Source organism: Cutaneotrichosporon oleaginosum (genome assembly GCF_008065305.1).
Source record: "Cutaneotrichosporon oleaginosum strain ATCC 20508 chromosome Unknown ATCC20508_contig04, whole genome shotgun sequence".
Classification (NCBI taxonomy): Eukaryota; Fungi; Basidiomycota; class Tremellomycetes; order Trichosporonales; family Trichosporonaceae; genus Cutaneotrichosporon; species Cutaneotrichosporon oleaginosum.
The window spans coordinates 1,227,654-1,244,526 of record NW_027072173.1 but is presented as its reverse complement, the minus strand read 5'-3'; the positions used below and the strand labels follow the sequence as shown (position 1 = coordinate 1,244,526).

General features: G+C 58.8%; 8 protein-coding genes across 8 annotated transcripts; 3 read left to right on the top strand and 5 right to left on the bottom strand.

Annotated features, from left to right (window-relative positions):
• Positions 1-136: 136 nt before the first annotated feature.
• Positions 137-758, bottom strand: COLE_04941 (uncharacterized protein; the record flags this gene model as incomplete). The annotated part of the gene is made up of 3 exons (XM_018424254.2): positions 137-163; positions 198-353; positions 411-758. The coding sequence occupies 3 exons, from the start codon at positions 756-758 to the stop codon at positions 137-139; spliced, it is 531 nt and encodes a 176-aa protein (XP_018276049.1).
• A 316-nt stretch (positions 759-1,074) lies between these two features.
• COLE_04940 (uncharacterized protein) lies at positions 1,075-4,509 on the top strand (the record flags this gene model as incomplete). Its single annotated transcript, XM_018424253.2, has 1 exon — positions 1,075-4,509. The coding sequence occupies one exon, from the start codon at positions 1,075-1,077 to the stop codon at positions 4,507-4,509; it is 3,435 nt and encodes a 1,144-aa protein (XP_018276048.1).
• Positions 4,510-4,815: 306 nt separating this feature from the next.
• On the top strand, positions 4,816-6,318 carry COLE_04939 (uncharacterized protein; the record flags this gene model as incomplete). The annotated part of the gene is made up of 1 exon (XM_018424252.2): positions 4,816-6,318. The coding sequence occupies one exon, from the start codon at positions 4,816-4,818 to the stop codon at positions 6,316-6,318; it is 1,503 nt and encodes a 500-aa protein (XP_018276047.1).
• A 1,198-nt stretch (positions 6,319-7,516) lies between these two features.
• Positions 7,517-8,194, bottom strand: COLE_04938 (uncharacterized protein; the record flags this gene model as incomplete). Its single annotated transcript, XM_018425566.1, has 2 exons — positions 7,517-7,804; positions 7,838-8,194. The coding sequence occupies 2 exons, from the start codon at positions 8,192-8,194 to the stop codon at positions 7,517-7,519; spliced, it is 645 nt and encodes a 214-aa protein (XP_018276045.1).
• A 4,342-nt stretch (positions 8,195-12,536) lies between these two features.
• COLE_04937 (uncharacterized protein) lies at positions 12,537-13,068 on the bottom strand (the record flags this gene model as incomplete). The annotated part of the gene is made up of 3 exons (XM_018425565.1): positions 12,537-12,556; positions 12,608-12,704; positions 12,787-13,068. The coding sequence occupies 3 exons, from the start codon at positions 13,066-13,068 to the stop codon at positions 12,537-12,539; spliced, it is 399 nt and encodes a 132-aa protein (XP_018276044.1).
• Positions 13,069-13,284: 216 nt separating this feature from the next.
• On the bottom strand, positions 13,285-13,649 carry COLE_04936 (uncharacterized protein; the record flags this gene model as incomplete). The annotated part of the gene is made up of 2 exons (XM_065626374.1): positions 13,285-13,402; positions 13,435-13,649. 2 exons carry the CDS (start codon positions 13,647-13,649, stop codon positions 13,285-13,287), a joined length of 333 nt encoding a protein of 110 aa, XP_065482315.1.
• Positions 13,650-13,836: 187 nt separating this feature from the next.
• Positions 13,837-15,165, bottom strand: COLE_04935 (uncharacterized protein; the record flags this gene model as incomplete). Its single annotated transcript, XM_018426957.2, has 6 exons — positions 13,837-14,069; positions 14,110-14,355; positions 14,390-14,614; positions 14,648-14,786; positions 14,835-15,031; positions 15,066-15,165. The coding sequence occupies 6 exons, from the start codon at positions 15,163-15,165 to the stop codon at positions 13,837-13,839; spliced, it is 1,140 nt and encodes a 379-aa protein (XP_018276042.1).
• Positions 15,166-15,507: 342 nt separating this feature from the next.
• Positions 15,508-16,845, top strand: COLE_04934 (uncharacterized protein; the record flags this gene model as incomplete). The annotated part of the gene is made up of 6 exons (XM_018425029.1): positions 15,508-15,786; positions 15,823-15,926; positions 15,964-16,063; positions 16,105-16,181; positions 16,217-16,388; positions 16,420-16,845. 6 exons carry the CDS (start codon positions 15,508-15,510, stop codon positions 16,843-16,845), a joined length of 1,158 nt encoding a protein of 385 aa, XP_018276041.1.
• Positions 16,846-16,873: the final 28 nt, after the last annotated feature.

Below are 16,873 nucleotides of genomic sequence, written 5' to 3'. Positions count from 1 at the left end.
CGTTGGTAAGGGCTGGGAGTGTGTCAGCGACTTCTCCAGCTAGACATGGCGTATGTAATAGAATGCAGTATATGACAGAACATGGTACACGGTATGGTTGCGCTGTACAATCCTCCTCCTCTATCTAAGTATGCGTCTACCACTGCGAGAGGAACTCATCCGCCTGCGGTCAGCTTGGTCTTTACTGAACAACTTGCCTTGGCGGTTAGTGTTGCCCAAGGCGTCTGTGCGGTCCCATTGAGCACGAGCACGAAGTTCGAGATGTGCGGGGGGCGAACGGCGGGAATTGCAGCGTTGGGAGGCGGCACCTCTGGCTCCTCGAGACCGATAGGGCGAAGGAACAGGCGTCCAAGCTGGCATTAGCCTTCTAAACCATAGGATGTCATGACCTCCGGCGCCTTGCCACTCACCTCACACTCCACGCGCGGACTCTCGTCGTCCTCCCACTGACTCGCCAGCCCTAGGAGAAGCCGCAACCGCTCCGGCCCTTCGAGGTATGGTTCGTCGTCATCTTCCTCTTCGCTCCCTTCGTCGCTCCCCGAGCCGTCCTCCCCATCTTCCTCCTCTCCCTCGTCTCCATCATTTGCCTCGGAGACGGACTCGGTGTTGTTGGTTCCATTAGGCTCGCTCCCTTCGTCGTCGAGCGACGCCTGAGCAATGAGCTGCCCCGCGGGCGTGATTAGGAGCACTGTATGCGGCCCATCTTCGTCCAACAGGCCCGCCAGTAGGTTGTGGACGCGTATGGGCGAGACAAGCATGTTGATGTGGTAGCAAGACGCTCGATCTCGTCGTTGCGTCATGGCTGCTGAACCTTGCCACGCGCAAGTATCGCCGAATTTCCGGGTGGAGGCGTTGGTCGTTTTGGCCACTCAACCGCGTACTGTTGATCTTTCGACATCCCTCGGACAACGTCGCGCACGCCAGCGACACTCAAAACGCTCACCAAGCTCGAGCCAGTAACTGAGTTGACAGGCTACGCGCGGTTAGCGCTTGCAGCCTTCTTCACTTGCGCCTCTCATCTCCCACAACAACACTCCCGCCTTCGCGCACTCCCACGCTCGCACCGCCAGCAACATGGCCGACGACGAGGAGACGAATGGGGCCTACCCCAAGCTTGCCTCGTACACGGCTCCACAGGAGTTGCTTGATGAGCATGCGGCGATGGCCGAGGAGGATGGCGAGCCGGACGAGTTCCAGGAGCGCCGGAACGTCAAGCAGATTGCTCAGCGTCAGAGTGACTACCACTTGCGGCGCTTCCAACGGCGTGACGGCGTAGGCGAGGGCGAGGACGAGAGCTATGAGGACCGCATGCGGCGTGTCAATCTTGAGCGTGAGGAAGAGCGCGTGCGCAAGTTCAAGGAGCAGAAAGCGCGCGAGGAGGCAGAGCAGGGCGTCCAGCAGATCACCGAGGACGACAAGACGCCACCACGGGCGCTGCTGGAGGGCGATGCGACTCCACCAAGAGCGATCGCTGGCGGTGACACACCTCCCAGAAGGCAACGCTGGGATGACGACGACGTCAAGCCCGATGTCGAGCGGAAACGGTCGCGCTGGGACGAGACACCTGAGGAGGCCGATGTCAAGCCAAAGAAGCGACGGTCCCGCTGGGACCAGGCGCCAGCGGAGGAGGAAAAGCCCACTGCCCTCGCCGTGAAGGAGGAGAGGGTCGCTTCCTCTGCCGCGCCCCAGATGGTTGAGGACCGACGGTACCGCGCTATCACGGACGACGAGCTCAACTCGCTTTTGCCTGGCAAGGCAGATGGATACGAGATCGTGCCAGTTCCCGAGGATTACGTTCCGATGCCAGCTGTGCGTAAGATGGTCCCGGAAGACTCGCAGCACGCGGCGACGGGCTTCATGATGCAGGACGAGAGCGCTGCGGCGCGCGCCGTGCAAGCCGCGGGTGGATTCCAGGGGACAGGCGAGCAGACGGAGATCGAAGGCATCGGGACTCTGCAGTTCCTCAAGCCTGAGGACGCCCAGTATTTCGCCAAGGTGCTGGGCGAGGGTGGTAGCGAAGCCGATGACGTGCACTACACCCTTGACGACTTGAAGGAGCGCAAGATCATGCGCCTCCTGCTCAAGATCAAGAACGGCACACCACCAGTACGCAAAACGGCATTGCGCCAGATTACGGACAAGGCGCGCGAGTTTGGAGCCGGACCACTGTTCGACAAGATCCTGCCCCTACTAATGGAGCGCTCGCTCGAGGACCAGGAGCGCCACCTGCTCGTCAAGGTTATCGACCGCATCCTGTATAAGCTTGACGACCTTGTGCGACCCTACGTCCACAAGATTCTTGTGGTCATCGAGCCTCTCCTCATTGACGAGGACTACTATGCGCGCATGGAGGGCCGTGAGATCATCTCCAACCTCGCGAAGGCCGCGGGCCTGGCGCACATGATCTCCACGATGCGCCCCGATATCGACCATGTAGATGAGTACGTGCGCAACACGACTGCACGAGCATTCGCTGTTGTCGCGTCAGCGCTCGGCATTCCCGCCCTCCTTCCCTTCCTCAAGGCTGTTTGTCGCTCTAAGAAGAGTTGGCAGGCGCGCCACACCGGTATCCGCATCATCCAGCAGATCGCCATGCCTGGTATGATGGGTAACGGTGTCCTGCCGCACCTGCGCAACCTCGTCGACGCGATCGCGGACGGACTTCAAGATGAACAGCAGAAGGTGCGCACGATGACGGCCCTTGCATTGGCGCAGCTCGCAGAGTCCGCCGCGCCATACGGCATTGAGTCGTTTGACAACGTGCTCAAGCCCCTTTGGCTTGGCATCCGGCAGCACCGTGGCAAGACGATCGCCGCGTTCCTCAAGGCCATCGGTTACATCATTCCGCTCATGGACCCCGAGTACGCTGGCTACTACGTGAAGGAGTGTATGCCGATCCTCATCCGCGAGTTCCAGACGAGCGACGAGGAGATGCGCCGCATCGTCCTACAGGTGATCAAACAATGCGCGGGCACCGAAGGTGTGCAGCCTACTTTCATTCGGCAGGAGGTGCTGCCCGAGTTCTTCAAGGCCTTCTGGGTGCGCCGCATGGCGCTCGACCGCCGCAACTACAAGCAGCTGGTCGACACGACGGTCGAGCTCGCCACCAAGGCTGGTGTGTCCGAGATTGTTGGGCGCATTACAAACGACCTCAAGGACGAGAGCGAGCCGTATCGCAAGATGGTTATGGAAACGATCCAAAAGGTCGTGCAGGCCAACGGCGCAGCCGACATCGACGAGCGCATGGAGCAGCTGCTTATTGACGGCATCATTTTCTCCTTCCAGGAGCAGACGCTTGAAGACACCGTCATGTTGGACGGCTTTGCTGCGGTTGTTGGTGCACTTGGGGGGCGTGTCAAACCATATCTGCCCCAGATTGTGTCGATGATTCTGTGGCGCCTGACCAACAAGAGCGCCAAGGTGCGCATGCTGGCGGCCGACCTCACGACCAAGCTCGCGCCAATCATCAAGCAGAACGACGAGGACCAGCTGCTCAGCAAACTTGGTATCGTGCTCTTCGAGCAGCTTGGTGAGGAGTACCCGGATGCTCTGGGGTCCATCATCGCCGCCGAGGCGAGTATCGCCAACGTGGTGGGCATGACCCAGATGAACCCACCAGTGAAGGACCTCTTGCCGCGCATGACGCCCATTCTGCGTAACCGTCACGAGAAGGTTCAGGAGGCGACAATCAACCTCATCGGCCGCATTGCCGACCGTGGCGCTGAATTCGTCGCCGCCAAGGAGTGGATGCGCATCTGTTTCGAGCTGCTTGACCTGTTGAAGGCGCACAAGAAGGCGATCCGCCGTGCGGCCGTCAACTCGTTCGGCTACATCGCCAAGGCCATTGGCCCGCAGGATGTCCTTTCAGTCCTCCTCACCAACCTGAAGGTGCAGGAGCGCCAGTCGCGTGTGCTGTCTACCGTCGCCATCGCCATTGTGGCCGAGACATGTGGACCTTTCACGTGTATCCCGGCCATTTTGAACGAGTACCGCACGCCCGAGCTGAATGTGCGCAACGGTTGTTTGAAGGCGCTGGCCTACGTATTCCAGTACGTCGGCGAAATGAGCAAGGACTACATCCACTCGGTTATCGGGCTCCTCGAGGACTCCCTCACGGACCGCGACCACGTGCACCGCCAGACAGCGTGCGCGATCGTGAAGCACCTGACCATTGGTGTTGCCGGATTGGGGTACGAGGACGCCCTCACACATCTTCTCAACCTTGTGTGGCCGAACATTTTCGAGACCTCACCTCACGTCATCGGCGGCGTGATGGACGCCATTGAAGCTATGCGGATTGGTCTCGGACCGGGCGTCGTGCTCAGCTACGTCCTGCAGGGCCTGTACCACCCCGCGCGCCGCGTGCGCGAGGTGTACTGGCGCATGTACAATACGCTGGTCCTGGGGTCTGTGGACGCCATGGTCCCCTTCCTCCCTGCACTGGGGAGCTCGGCCGACCTGGCTACTGGGCAGGATTACACGCGGCACCATCTCCTCATGTGGATTTAGTGTTGGCAAGGCAGTAGTTACTTTAGACATGTATTATCAGAGGGCATGCATTCATCGACAATTGTCAATGTCGAGGTGAACTGATCTATCTGTACAGGTACAGCTGTCGTAAAATGCCGAGCGAGCTGCGCACGACGTCACTCTGCCCTTATCCGATCAACGCTCCCGATGATCCGACCTCCACCTCCACCCCCCTTGCGACTGCAACGTGCCGCGCTCGTGACACCCCGACTTCCATCTCTTTCACCCAACCTTGATCTTGGCTCCAACTCACATCACTCAACAGACGAATGGATGCTGGCCTCGATGCGCGACGCGCATGATGACGTCGACCCATGGGCCGACGCGGAGGAGGTCGACCTGGGCCACGACCAGCCACCAGCTCCACCTGTACGCCCATCACAATCTCAGCGAAAGGCCAAACCGTTCAAGACGACGCCCCTCACCTCTCTCCCCGCGAAACGCGACCTTGGAGATGGCGAGGGGCCGCGGCGGCGCTCGTCCTACGCCGCATCTGACGCATCGGAGCCGTACGCTGTCGCGTCCGGCTCGGCATACAGCGGCTCGCCATCGAGGAGCACTTCCCACCCCCTCGAGCTTGACATGCACCTCAAGACTCCACCAGAAAAGGGCAAGGGGCGCGCGCGCTCCTCATCTGGCCCCTCTCCCTTATCTCCTCTCGGAGCCTCCCTTTCCCCCCTCTCGGCGTCCACCTCGCCATCCATATCCGCGTCCCGGCAGCGCGCCCCCCAATCCCTCGCATTAGCCGGCCTGGGAGGACTTGGAGGCAACAGCTTGAGCGACTTCCGGGATGTTTCCCGTCCCGGCCTGGCACGCGCAACCTCTGAGACGGAACGCGCCGCTAGCGTCGGCAGCTGGTCCGCTACCAACTCTGATTTTGGCGAGGACGACAGCGAGCTTGTGGATGTTATTGTGCACGCCGTCGGCGGAGGCGAAAGCCTCGCCGGCATTGCGCTGCGGTATGGCATCGAGCTCTCCGTGCTCCGCAAGGCGAATAAGCTGTGGCCGAGCGATCCGTTGCTGCGCTCGCAGCTTTTCGTGCCCCTCGAGAGCTGCAAGGCGACCGCAGACTCATGGATCGAGCGGCACGAGGAGGAAGTGGTGCTTGTACGTCGCCGGAAGCGCCGAAGAGGGTCGGGAAGCGGAACGGCGTCGCCAACCAGTCCGCGCACGCTGAGCTCGGAACCCAGCACGCCGCGTGGCGAACCCCCACGTCTCCCTGATGCACCTGGCTCGCCCCGGCGGAGCGAGGAGCCCAAGACGAGGGAAGAGCTTGAGCGAATCCCCCTCGAGGTTGCGCGCATCTCCGCGTCGCAGCTCAGATTCTTCCCGCACCGGCCTAACCGCGGCCGATCAAGCCTCGAAGATCGACGCATGACTACCGATAACGCGCGCCGTCCCAGAGGCTTGTTTGCGGCGCTCACCCTCGCAGACAGCGACGACGAGTACGAGCCTCGCGCGCCGCACCGCGTTACCGTCCGCAGCGGGGCATACGCAGAGCCGCCCACCTCGCCGAAGAAGGAGGAGCGGAAGGAGAAGCCGAAGGAGAAGAGGAAGAACAAGGTCGTGCGTCTCCGTCCGCCGGTCGCACAACCGCCTCCCCCACCGAATGCTGGAATCGCCAGCCGCATCCAGAACTTCTTCTCTGTCCCTCCGCCTCCGACAAACCTCCCCGCGCCTGCCCTGCCGCCCGCAGAGCGAAGTAACGGTGAAGAGAGGGTACGGTCTCCCGAGCTTGTCGAGATGGATTCGGCGCCTCCGCGGCGGACGGACAAGAAGCGCGATTAGATATGTAGCCAACATGTAAATCCATTATCCTGACCTATTCGTCCACTCTCAAAGTGATCCGCGCCCCTGTGACCACCGGGCAGGAAATATGCTCGCAGACTCAGCGATCCCGCCACTTGCACCGTAACTGCTGCTGTCGCGGAGTTGCTCACAGCCCCTACAGCGCCAGTCCCACCTTGCACCTCCTCCGTCGACCTGCACGCCTCTCTGTTACTGCTCCTCGTCCCCGTCCATGGGATCAGGGATGGTGTAGCTAGGCTCGCCAAAGCTCCCGTCATCACCACGGATGCTGCAGTCAGCTGTGTCCAGAGCTCAAGCGAGCACCCGCGGGAGAAGCAAAGACCCTCACCTGATATACAGCCGCTTCCATCGCGCCCATCCCAAGCTCTTGATGCTCCCTTCGTCGCATACGCGGATACCCGTCGCGCCCTCGGTGTCACGGTCCTCCCACAGCTGGATGTCGTCGGCGCTGCTGGGTGGAGAGGAGGACAGCGCACTGCGCGCTAGTGTCGCGAGAGCGGGAACGAGCTGGGAACGCAAGCTCGCAAGTGTTCTGCTGTCAGCTCCGGTGTGCACGCAGCTCACGTCGCCTCGGGTACTGAGAGCAGCACAGTCGCGCGCTCGATGTGGAATGTGACGTGGTGGACGTCGGAGCGTTTCTGACATCAGCCTCGTGCGTGGTGGTCCACGTACCATTGCTGCGTTCAAGAAACTTGGTCTGATGAGACGAGTGGAATGATGGGACGCGCTCGTTGACATTACGCGAGGTGGAGGCCGCGGATATACTCCGGAAATATAGGGCGGTGCCTGATTTCGCTGGGAGCAATGGTACGCAGCTGCGCTGCATGAAGTCCTCGATTTCTCACCTTAAGACTCGTTGGAATGCTTCAAAGATGCCGTGCCCATATCACAGACGTTATCCAAAGGGTTTTATTGCACTTGAGGTGCTCTTTAGGCCCCGATGGTGGACGAGTATTACCCGGCGAAAAGCACTTCAATAGACGCCGCAGCCACACCTTCTAAAATGCCGGCGTCCTCTCACTCTGCTCCGCACACTGCACACGAACGTCTAGCTGCTTAACCTGTGATATTGCGCTTGTGTTACTAATTTATATCTGTAACTCTAAATCTCGACGACTCCCTCATAATTCTGACGACGATTGGGCGACTGGACGAAGGGATTGGCTGTGTAAAGGACCTACGCGCTGCTTGCCTCTGGAAGTCTCTCGTCGGGCAGCTCATCCTCCTCTTCTTCAATGTCCTTGCCATCAAGCTCATCTTCTTCTGCGATGTCTCCACATACGCCACGGAGAAGGAATTCGCCCAAGCCTTCTCTGTCGGCCTTGCGCTTAGAGCTTGTCTGCTTCTTCTTGCAATCCGAGCAGGGATCTAGTATGCGGGCTGCAGCATTCATGCACAGCTCACGGATACTTCCTGTGCGGCCGGGAGTAAGCTGATTGACGAGCTGCTTCTTCTTGAGGCCGAGCTGGGGTAAGAGAGGGTGTGGGGAGAGACGTACTTCGTCAGCAAGGTCCGCAAGGCTGAGGCTCTTGTAGCCCGCTGTAATAAGGCGGTCGACGAAGATCAGACGCTTTTCAAGCGTCCACTGGCCGGCTTGAGAGCGCTTGGGCGGAGCTACACGAGCTGTAGGAAGAAGAGTGGCAAAGCTCGCTCGTCGGCTGCTCTTGCTGCTGCTCAAGGTGCCGGGAAGATCAAACTTAGGATCCTCGGGGCCACCGGGCTCGGGGGTCGCGGTGCTCGTCTTCGTGGGAGCGTCTGCACGAGACAGCTTTGGGGTGAAGTGGACGTCGAGGCCAACGTGAGCTGCAAGTGCTTGGATCTGCGTGGTCACCTGATCTGAGGCAACATTCGGCATGTTCCCACCAGGGGCCGGGGTGGTAGTAAGGATAGGCGAGCACGAAACACTTGGCGTCATGCTCCGGGTCAGTTGGGGAGTGGGTGCGTTCGAAGGGGGAGTGGCGAAGGGGTGGGCACGAACAGGCGACGGACTCGAAGTCATCCGCGGCGCTGATAGAGAGTGGCTGCTCAACGGCGTTTGGCCAGGAGTCGGAAGATACGTTGGCCGCTCGAACGCGCCCGCATGGGAGTTCCCCAGATTCATATTGGGACGGCGAGGCTGTAGAGGCCCTGGTAGAGGAAGCCCTGCAGATCCCGGATCGGTCGCCCATGTTGGAGCCGATGGTAGGTTGGTCGGGGGCCGCAACGCGTTGAGGTGGACGCCTCCACGCGGGAATGACTCCGACATACCCTCGCTGCCTGAGCTTCCTTCAGCTCCATTTGCGCAAGGGTACTGGTAAGGTTTGAGATGGCTCAACGGGGGCAGACTCATCTCCGACTGTCGAGCGAGGTAGTCAGGGCGGCGGAAAGTAGGCGTAGTAGGGCTCATGTCGCTCTCGGCGTCGTGTACCCAGCTGTATGATCCGTTCCGGCTGGGCCCCTGGTCGAATCGATTGCTCTGGGAGGGGGCAGGGTAGGAGTACTTTCTCTGGTAGCTTTGGCTGCTTTGACCTTGACTATTGTTGTTGGAGAAGAGAGAACCAGTAGGGCTGGGAGTGGCGGGCATTGACTCAAAGCGGGAGGGCTTGTGGTGGCGAAGTGGCACCGGTGTGCGTGCCCCGCCACGGGCGTGGGACGTACGGATGGGGCCTATGTGTGATGGCAGCTGAGATTCGCAGCCCTCTTTGCGATGCGGCAGAGACATGCTCGACGAAGGTGATCCAGACAATGACGCCTGAGACGGACGAGGAAGCGAATGAGGGCTGAAGGTACTGCTGAATCCTCGGGCAAAGGTGGGAGAGGTGTCAACGGTGATGCGGTTGCCGTTTTGGCGGGCGATACTGAATTCGCGCATGGCTGTGTAGTGGTCGTATTTCGGTGATGAATTGCCCCTGGATGACGGGATGGAAGACGGGTGCTGCGTTGCTGAGGCCTCCGTCAAACGCGAGTGCTGGACGATGGAGGAGCTTCGAGGAGCGCCTGAAACTGCGTGGTTCACGTTGAAGCCGGGAGAGGTGGGGGGGAGATGGGAGCCAAAGGGAGGGCTTGGGGAAGACGAGAGACTGGCTGCTGAAGAGACGACGTTTGAGTCGGTGGAAGAGACGAGGTTCGAGATGGCGGAGGAGATATCATCCCTCAAGGGGGTGGGCGAGTTGGTGTCGAGCCCGTTGAGAGAACGGCTCTTCCCCGCGTGTCTGGGCACATGGTGCGAGCGTGGTACGGAGCAGACACTGCGACTGCCGGATGCGGTGTTTTGCCTGTCTCGGAGCAAGCTCGCCGGCGCGAAGTCGTTGCGAGAAGGCGCCGCCGCCGCCTCCGCCTGCCGTCCGAGGTCCGGGGAGTCGTTCACGAGCGACGAGACGGGGAGACCCAGGCGATGAACCACTCTGGTGCCAGCTGTCGTGGTGGCGGCAGTGGTGGCTTGTTCTCGGTGCTTACGCTGCTTCTTGCTCGGCGGCAAGGACGATGCAGAGACGGGAGAGGTGGAGCGCGTCGTTGTCATGGCAGATTGAGTTTGTCAGGGTTGGGTGGTAGTAAGTCATGTACATGCTCGCGCTCCTTTATCTTGCATGGCATAGTAGCAACGATGACTCTCACACGTACCCCTGTTCTCGCACCAAGGAGAGAGTGCCAGCAAGTCATCATTAACAGGTGGGGGCGAGCTGGCTCCCAGAGAGCTTTCACCCACACACACGCCACCCATCTCACGCCACCACTTGCCGGCGCAGGCGCCATGTATGGGAGCTATCCATCCACCAGTGCTAGAGCTTGACTCTCATTAGACAGGTGTGCCGTAATGAGTCTCAGCGGGTGCTTCGCGTCGGAGTTGCGGTGCAAAGGGGGTGAGAGGTGGAAGGCGGCATCCCGATAAGTCGGCGAAGCGGCCGTGCACTTGGCGCACGCCGAGGCACGCGCTGTGAGGGTGACTTGCCTTGGTCCAGTGGCGCGCGCTGGACAAGGGAATTTGCCACCGCGGAACCAGGTCAAAGGCTTGAAAGCTGTCAGGGGATGGAAACAGAAGCAGAGATACATGGCTTCATGTCGCATATGGTGTGAGATCGGGAGAGGTGTTTTCGTGTTGGTAACGCGAAGTCGGATTGTGGCGCTTCACACGTGCTCAGCGCGCACTCGAGCCTAAACCATTACCCTAAAAACTGCCTCCAAAATCCTAGCTGTTCGACACTGAAGGGATCCCATCGATAAATCGATATCATATGAATTGGGACGCATTAGAGAACTTTGTCAACCGGGTGCGCCATAGATGTGTGCTACACGCAATCTGATGTGCTCTCATGCTCGTTCAAGTCTTGAATAGCGTGTTGTGAAAGATATACAGTCTCACATATCCCGCGCCCTGATCACTTGCATGTCTTCATTATGTCAACCATTATACACGGTCCACCATCATCTCCCTCGGAACCAACAGCATCCGAAACAACTCGCTAACTGCCACAATGGAAACCCAGGTCTGCTCCTTTCGCCCCTTCATCGCTCCGTTCCGAATGTAGCTTCCTTCATTTCCGTGTTACCATTGTCTTGCTCCTGCGTCCCTCATAGTATGTATTGGAAGCCTCAGGATCGCTACAACTCCAGAGACATAGGGTGCCTATACAGCCCAAGCCTGTGAGGTACAGTCACGCCATTGCTCCCCAGCCCTCACGCCCCTTGCTCTGTGATCACACGAAGATTGAACTAATGACTTCCATGACGGCGATGCTCTTTGAGTGTCGCGACCTGTCCCCTTTTTAAACAGAAGGTGTGCAGCTCAATCCGAGACAACAGGCATTTCAAGTCCTGGTTGGACTCAGCCTTGCCCAGACTGGTCCAAACTTCCAGTCAGGTGATATCGAGCAATGCTTTAGCTGACGCTTTCGTTGGTCAAGTCACCAGACATCATTGCCCCCTTCTGGGGGCGTACCGCCTGCAGTCTTCGCCTCTCCGTGGCCTTTAGCTCTCATTGAATGTTGCGATACTCGAAACTTGCATGCGGAAGAATATGACAGTGCTGGAAGCGTCCTAACTCGCTTGACGCCCGTTCATCTGCAGACCCATGACGCTGGGAAAATTCCTTGTGGTCCCTACATCCGACATGAAATCGAAGGAGGGTCAGCAGTTTGCATCGATTATTGAAAGGAACAGAAGGAAATTGCCACCCTGAGATAGCACTCAGGCGAGTGAGTCAATCACTCGGACCAGGGGGATCGGCGCACGGTGACCTGAAACGACAAACGACGTGGATCGTCTTTAGATCCGATGCGCGATTGTTTTATATTCAGGGAACCCAACGAACATATGCGTGCATCGAACCTCCTCGCCGATGTTGCGCTTCCTGCGCGGTTAGAAAACTGCGTTGGAGTGTGCTAAAACAACCGAGTTTAGCGGAACTGGCATCTGATTGAGGGCGAGGCGCCCCGAGTTCGCGTCGCCCAGAGATATTCTGCAGGGAGCGGACTGCTTTCGCCGCTGAGGTATTACCTCACCGGAGTTGAGAGATGCCTCTTCCGCATACCGAAAGCCGGGAGCGACGTGTTTGCGGCGTCGCGGACTTAGATGATGGCGGCTGGCAGCCACTGCCGTGGAATGGAATCCACTGCAAGGCTCCTGCTGCAGCCATGGCGTACTCACTCGCCCCCATGTGCTCCAGTGGAGCTAGCGGGGAGATCTACGCGATCTTTGCGACACATCGCGAAGGCTCATTAAGATCGCCGAAGCATGCGCCCACTTCTAGGGCGGAGGCTGTCTAGGTTTATGCGGGGCCAGTGGCCAGTGCCAAGGCGGGGCCGAGGTTAGCGAGCGTGGCTCTGTGGATCTCTGGGAACTGTGAGGTAAGGTAGTGACCAGCATGACCAGCGATCAGTGCTTGCGCCACCGCAAACACTAAAATGCACCAAGGAAAGTTAGGATACGCCTCTCCGTTATCCGTGATCGCCAAGAGCGGCGGACTTCCCGGTTTCTTGAGCGGTAATGCCCTATATGCTCACGCCCTTACGCCACTGCACGGGCACCTCTTTCGGGTGCACATGGGGCGGAAAGGGAGCGAGAGGTGGCGAGGTGATGTTCACGTGAGAACAAAGCCCGTTGAACAACTGAGAAGTAATCCGGACGCTGCCTCAAGCACCAGACCAGACAGGTGACCGTGGCAGAACAAACAGGGCGGGGCGGCAGTAACTCTCGCCCACCTGAGCGAAGTCTCGCACCGATTAGTCGCCATGCTCCGACCCTGCGCAGAGCACGCTGCTGCACCTTTCTGCATCCGAGCTCTACGACGCACCTCCCTTTTTCGCGCGCACAAGTTCGATGGCCATGCGACGGATGTTAGAGCGACCGTTCTTTAGCTGGTCTACGACCTGGCTTTTGTTGACGCCGAGCTGGCGTCAGCCAGATCCCGTGGGTCATCAGCGTCTCTCAGGATACCTCGAGATGTACTGTCTCGTCATCCCACGAACGCACCTTGCTGGCCACAGCGTCCATGTCCATGGCCTTTCCCGCCGCCTCGAACACGGCCTCCACCAGCGATGCGCTGCGCTCCGCATCCCACATAGTCTTGCTGCCGGAGCCGCCGCTACTCGTCCCGCCGTTCGCTCTGGCCGTTTTCCGCGCCTTGGGCTCCTTTTTGACCTTGGCCTTCTTTGGGACCGGGGAGGGACTGCGCTCGGGTTCGTACTCGCCAGCCTCAGGGGTGCGGGCGTCCGGTGTGTAGTCGTCTGAGTCGTCGTGCTCGCGCTTGACCATAGTAGATGTAGTGATTGGGTTGGTGAGTGGTGTGAAGTAACAAAGACTGGTGATGCTGCAATGTATGTGTGGTGCATGCTCATCGGCAGTTAAACGTTGCGCCCCTCGCCCCATGTCCTTCCTGTCCAGTGGTGAACCGCAAAATTCATAGATGATCCCAAGCTGCGCTAGACGTCACAGAGATACTCCTTCCTGCTCCTACATGCCCGGCCACCGTCATGCTCCGCCGCCGCCCTTCTTTGCGCGCACGAGATCGATCGCGAGTTTACGCAGATTGTTGCGATTTTTGACGAGCTGGTCGCCGACCGACTGCTTGCTCACGCCCAGCTTAGGTCAGCGAGCAACGAGTTACGTGCCTGTGCTGCCATAGCATCCTTGTCAATGCTCTTAGCTGCGGCGTCGAAAACGGCCTCGAGAAGAGTGAGAGTTCGCGCGGTGTCCCACCCTTTGCTCTTGCCACCTCTATTGGCGCTACCAACTCCTTTGGCCGTGTTGATAGCGCGCGACTTCTTGGGAGGGGCGGGTTCGGGGCTCGGCGAACGGGGAGGGGTAACGGACTCAGAGCGCTCGCGCTTGACCATGATATGCTGCAGCAAGCTGTCTTGTGAGAAGAGAGGATAAGAGAGGTGAGAAACAGGGACGCGAGCAGTCCATTCCACGAAGCTTAGCGAGCACGAGGTCAGCTGGCTCTCGCGCCGATTGACACGGCGGTTGCGAGAGGATGCATTGCGCCCTCCCCGACGTACCTAGTGACATTATTAGCTCTGTCTACTCCGGCTCCTCAAATTGCCCTTCCGGGTCCATGCGCGCCGTGAGTTGTGCGTACGCTGCTAAGAGCTGTTCACGCGGGATGTCAAACGCTTCTCGGAACGGCCCGAGACGTTTGAGAAGCTTGCGGTCCGTCTCCTTGTCCATATCTTGCGGAGCGATTTGCACGATCTTCTCCCATTGCTTACGCCCCTTGTCGAACTCGTTCCGTAGGCACAGCCGGAATGTGTAGTCTGCCGTCAGCTCCTTTCGCATTTCCACGGCACGACTCACTTCGCCCACCCGTTGTCTGGATGCACTTGTAGATCCGCTCATCGCCCGTTTTTGGATCATGCCGCACCTGCGCGTCAAGGATATCGAGGCCAGTCAGCTCCTCGTACAGGCGCACAGAGAGGCTGTGGACCTCGTTCACGATAGGCTTCGCAGGCGGCTCGGCCGAGCGGCGCATGTGGGCAGCGGACTCCTGCAGTTTGCGCGAGTGTGCGACCTCCTCCTGGTACTCGCGCTGAAGTGCAGCAACTATCGTAAGCACAGCTGATGTTATGTGGCTCACTCTCTCCATCCTTCGTCTTGACGACATCGCGCAGCTTGTGCACCTCGTCCCGCAGTGCACGTTGATCCATGCGTTCAAGCTTTGCGTCGAACGTTGGCGGAGCAGCTGCTGCCTCAGCCCGTGCAAGCGCTTCCTGTGAAGCGGCAAGTGCTTCCTCCAGCGACTTGACTTTCGCGGTTTGTTTCTCGTAAAGCGCTTCTTGGCTCTGAATGACCGCGGTTTGCGCTTTTCGTCAGCTTCTGTTGAGGCTTTGCTCACCCTTGGCCCTGGCCTCTGCAGACTCCTTGAACTTGACCAGCAGCGCTTCAGCTCCGGAGACGCGCAAGCTGGACAGCTCATCGAACTGTTTTGCGAAAGTGTCGCGTTCTTTCTCCAATTGTTCGCACTTGGCTTGCAACTGCTAGGTCAGTGCCAACTGGGCGGAGCTGACGTGAGTTGGACTCACTCGCTGAAGATCGTCGCCGTTTCGGGTGGACTTCGAGAGCGCCTGAATGACATTTGGAGACGTTCTTGATTGGACCTGCTCCTCGACGTCCATCGCACCGTCGGCCACCATCTCGGAAAGAGCCCTCTCCTTTTTGGTGCTCTTCGGTGGTCGCCCGCCCCTCTTAACAGCCTTCACGGGTTCATCTTCAATCATGTCTACAGGTGAGCAGCGGCATACAGCTTTACTTGCTGTCAAAGTCGTCCTCAAGACCGCTCGAGATCTTGGTGGCGATGACTTTCGGTGGCGCATTCTCCTTTCCGCGTTTGCTGGAGGGAGCTTTCGGTGGCATTACAAGGGTTGAGGAAAGAGGGGGTCGAGAGTGTGGGATCAATTCCTTTGGTATCACGGCGACGCTAGAGTGGGGATGGTTGTAGGATCGGTCTGTTGAATGACAACTAGCTGGTGTACAGATGCGTTATCGAGTTTGTCATCACTGACTGGTTGGTCTCGTTTGTTTGTTTGTCCCAAAAGACAGCCGCGCGGCAACACTATTATGACCTCCCACTTAACCACATTTCCCCGTGGGGCATAGGTTGACGTCAACCCCGACGTCCTCACCACCTCCCTCCGGCCGAGATGCAATGCAGCTCATCTTCCCTCTGCATCGCTCACCTCAGCGTCCAGCTCAATCATGGAACCGCCGCCACGTCCTTCGCTGCCCTCAGGTAGCTCGGCTTCATTATCTGGCTTCCAGTCCGCGTCTTCGCTCCCTCGCTCGTCTCATGCCCCGTCTCTCAGCTCTAATCGCAACGCGTCTGGCAACCTTCCTCCGACTCCCAAGCAGGCCGTGCCGCCCCCGACCGAGGTGGACAAGGGAGCGAACGTATTGGGAACCGTCGCGTCTGCCTCTTCTAAGCCCGTGAACAGGCCCGCTGCGAGCAAGAATGCGATCGTGTACAGCGTACTTCAGGTGAGGAGGGGCTTATTAAACATGTTGACACTTTAGCGACGAAACCCGATCCTTCCTCTTATCCGCAACGTGGGGCTTGAGATCGGGGATATCGTGGTCGACTACCAGGTCGGGGCGCATAACGGCGTGCTCTTCTTGAGGCGAGTTCCGCAGCGTTGAGCATCAACTGACACCTAGCCTGAAGTATCATCGCCTGCACCCAGAGTACATCCACACCCGTATTGAGAAGATGAGAAACGCCTACAACCTTCGCATTTTGTTGGTTCTGTGTGACATTGTACGTACTATACGCTTGAGTCAAACGGCAGCTGATACTAGAACGAGCATCAGCAGCCCCTTCGCGAACTTAGCAAGGTCGCGGTCATCAACGAAATGACGATTCTGGTGGCGTTCTCGTGGGTGGGTTTATGGTCTTTGCTAATTGAACCAGAAGCGAGGAGGCGGCACAGTATTTGACAACACTCAAAGCCTATGAACATAAGTCGGCGGACACGCTGAAGGAAAAGGTGCATCAGACCTACCCTTCACAGCTAGAACACGTCCTTACAAGTGGCCGCAAGGTCAACAAGTCGAATGCAGAGGCCATCGCAGCTCAGTTCGGGGTGAGCTGTTTCACTTTTGAGCTGACGTTAGTCGTTCCACAACATCGTCAGGCAATCCAACCACTCACTCAGCGCCGTCAAAGGTCTGGGCAAGGTCAAAATTGTCTCCCTCCTCGACGCATTCAACAAGCCCTTCGTGGCAGGCCAGGGAGCGACCTCGCAAACACGTATGGCGGTCACCACCCTGACGCAAAACGCGGAGTCCGAAGCTGTAGTCACGACAAAAGCCCCAGTGGACAATGGTATCCAACCCGCCCAATCTCCAGACTTCCGGCCGCTAACCCCGCCGACGCCCACGCGGCCGCGAGACCAAGGGCCAAGCCGGTCACCAAGTTTAGAGCCAGATGATTCTACGCGTCAGCAGAGCGATAGTGTGTGGCACGACCCACTCGACGACGACGACGACGACGACGACGAGACGGAGGATGTGCGTATTTCGAAGCGACAGCGCGTGTGACCTTGCAGTGAGTCGCAACGGTTGTCTT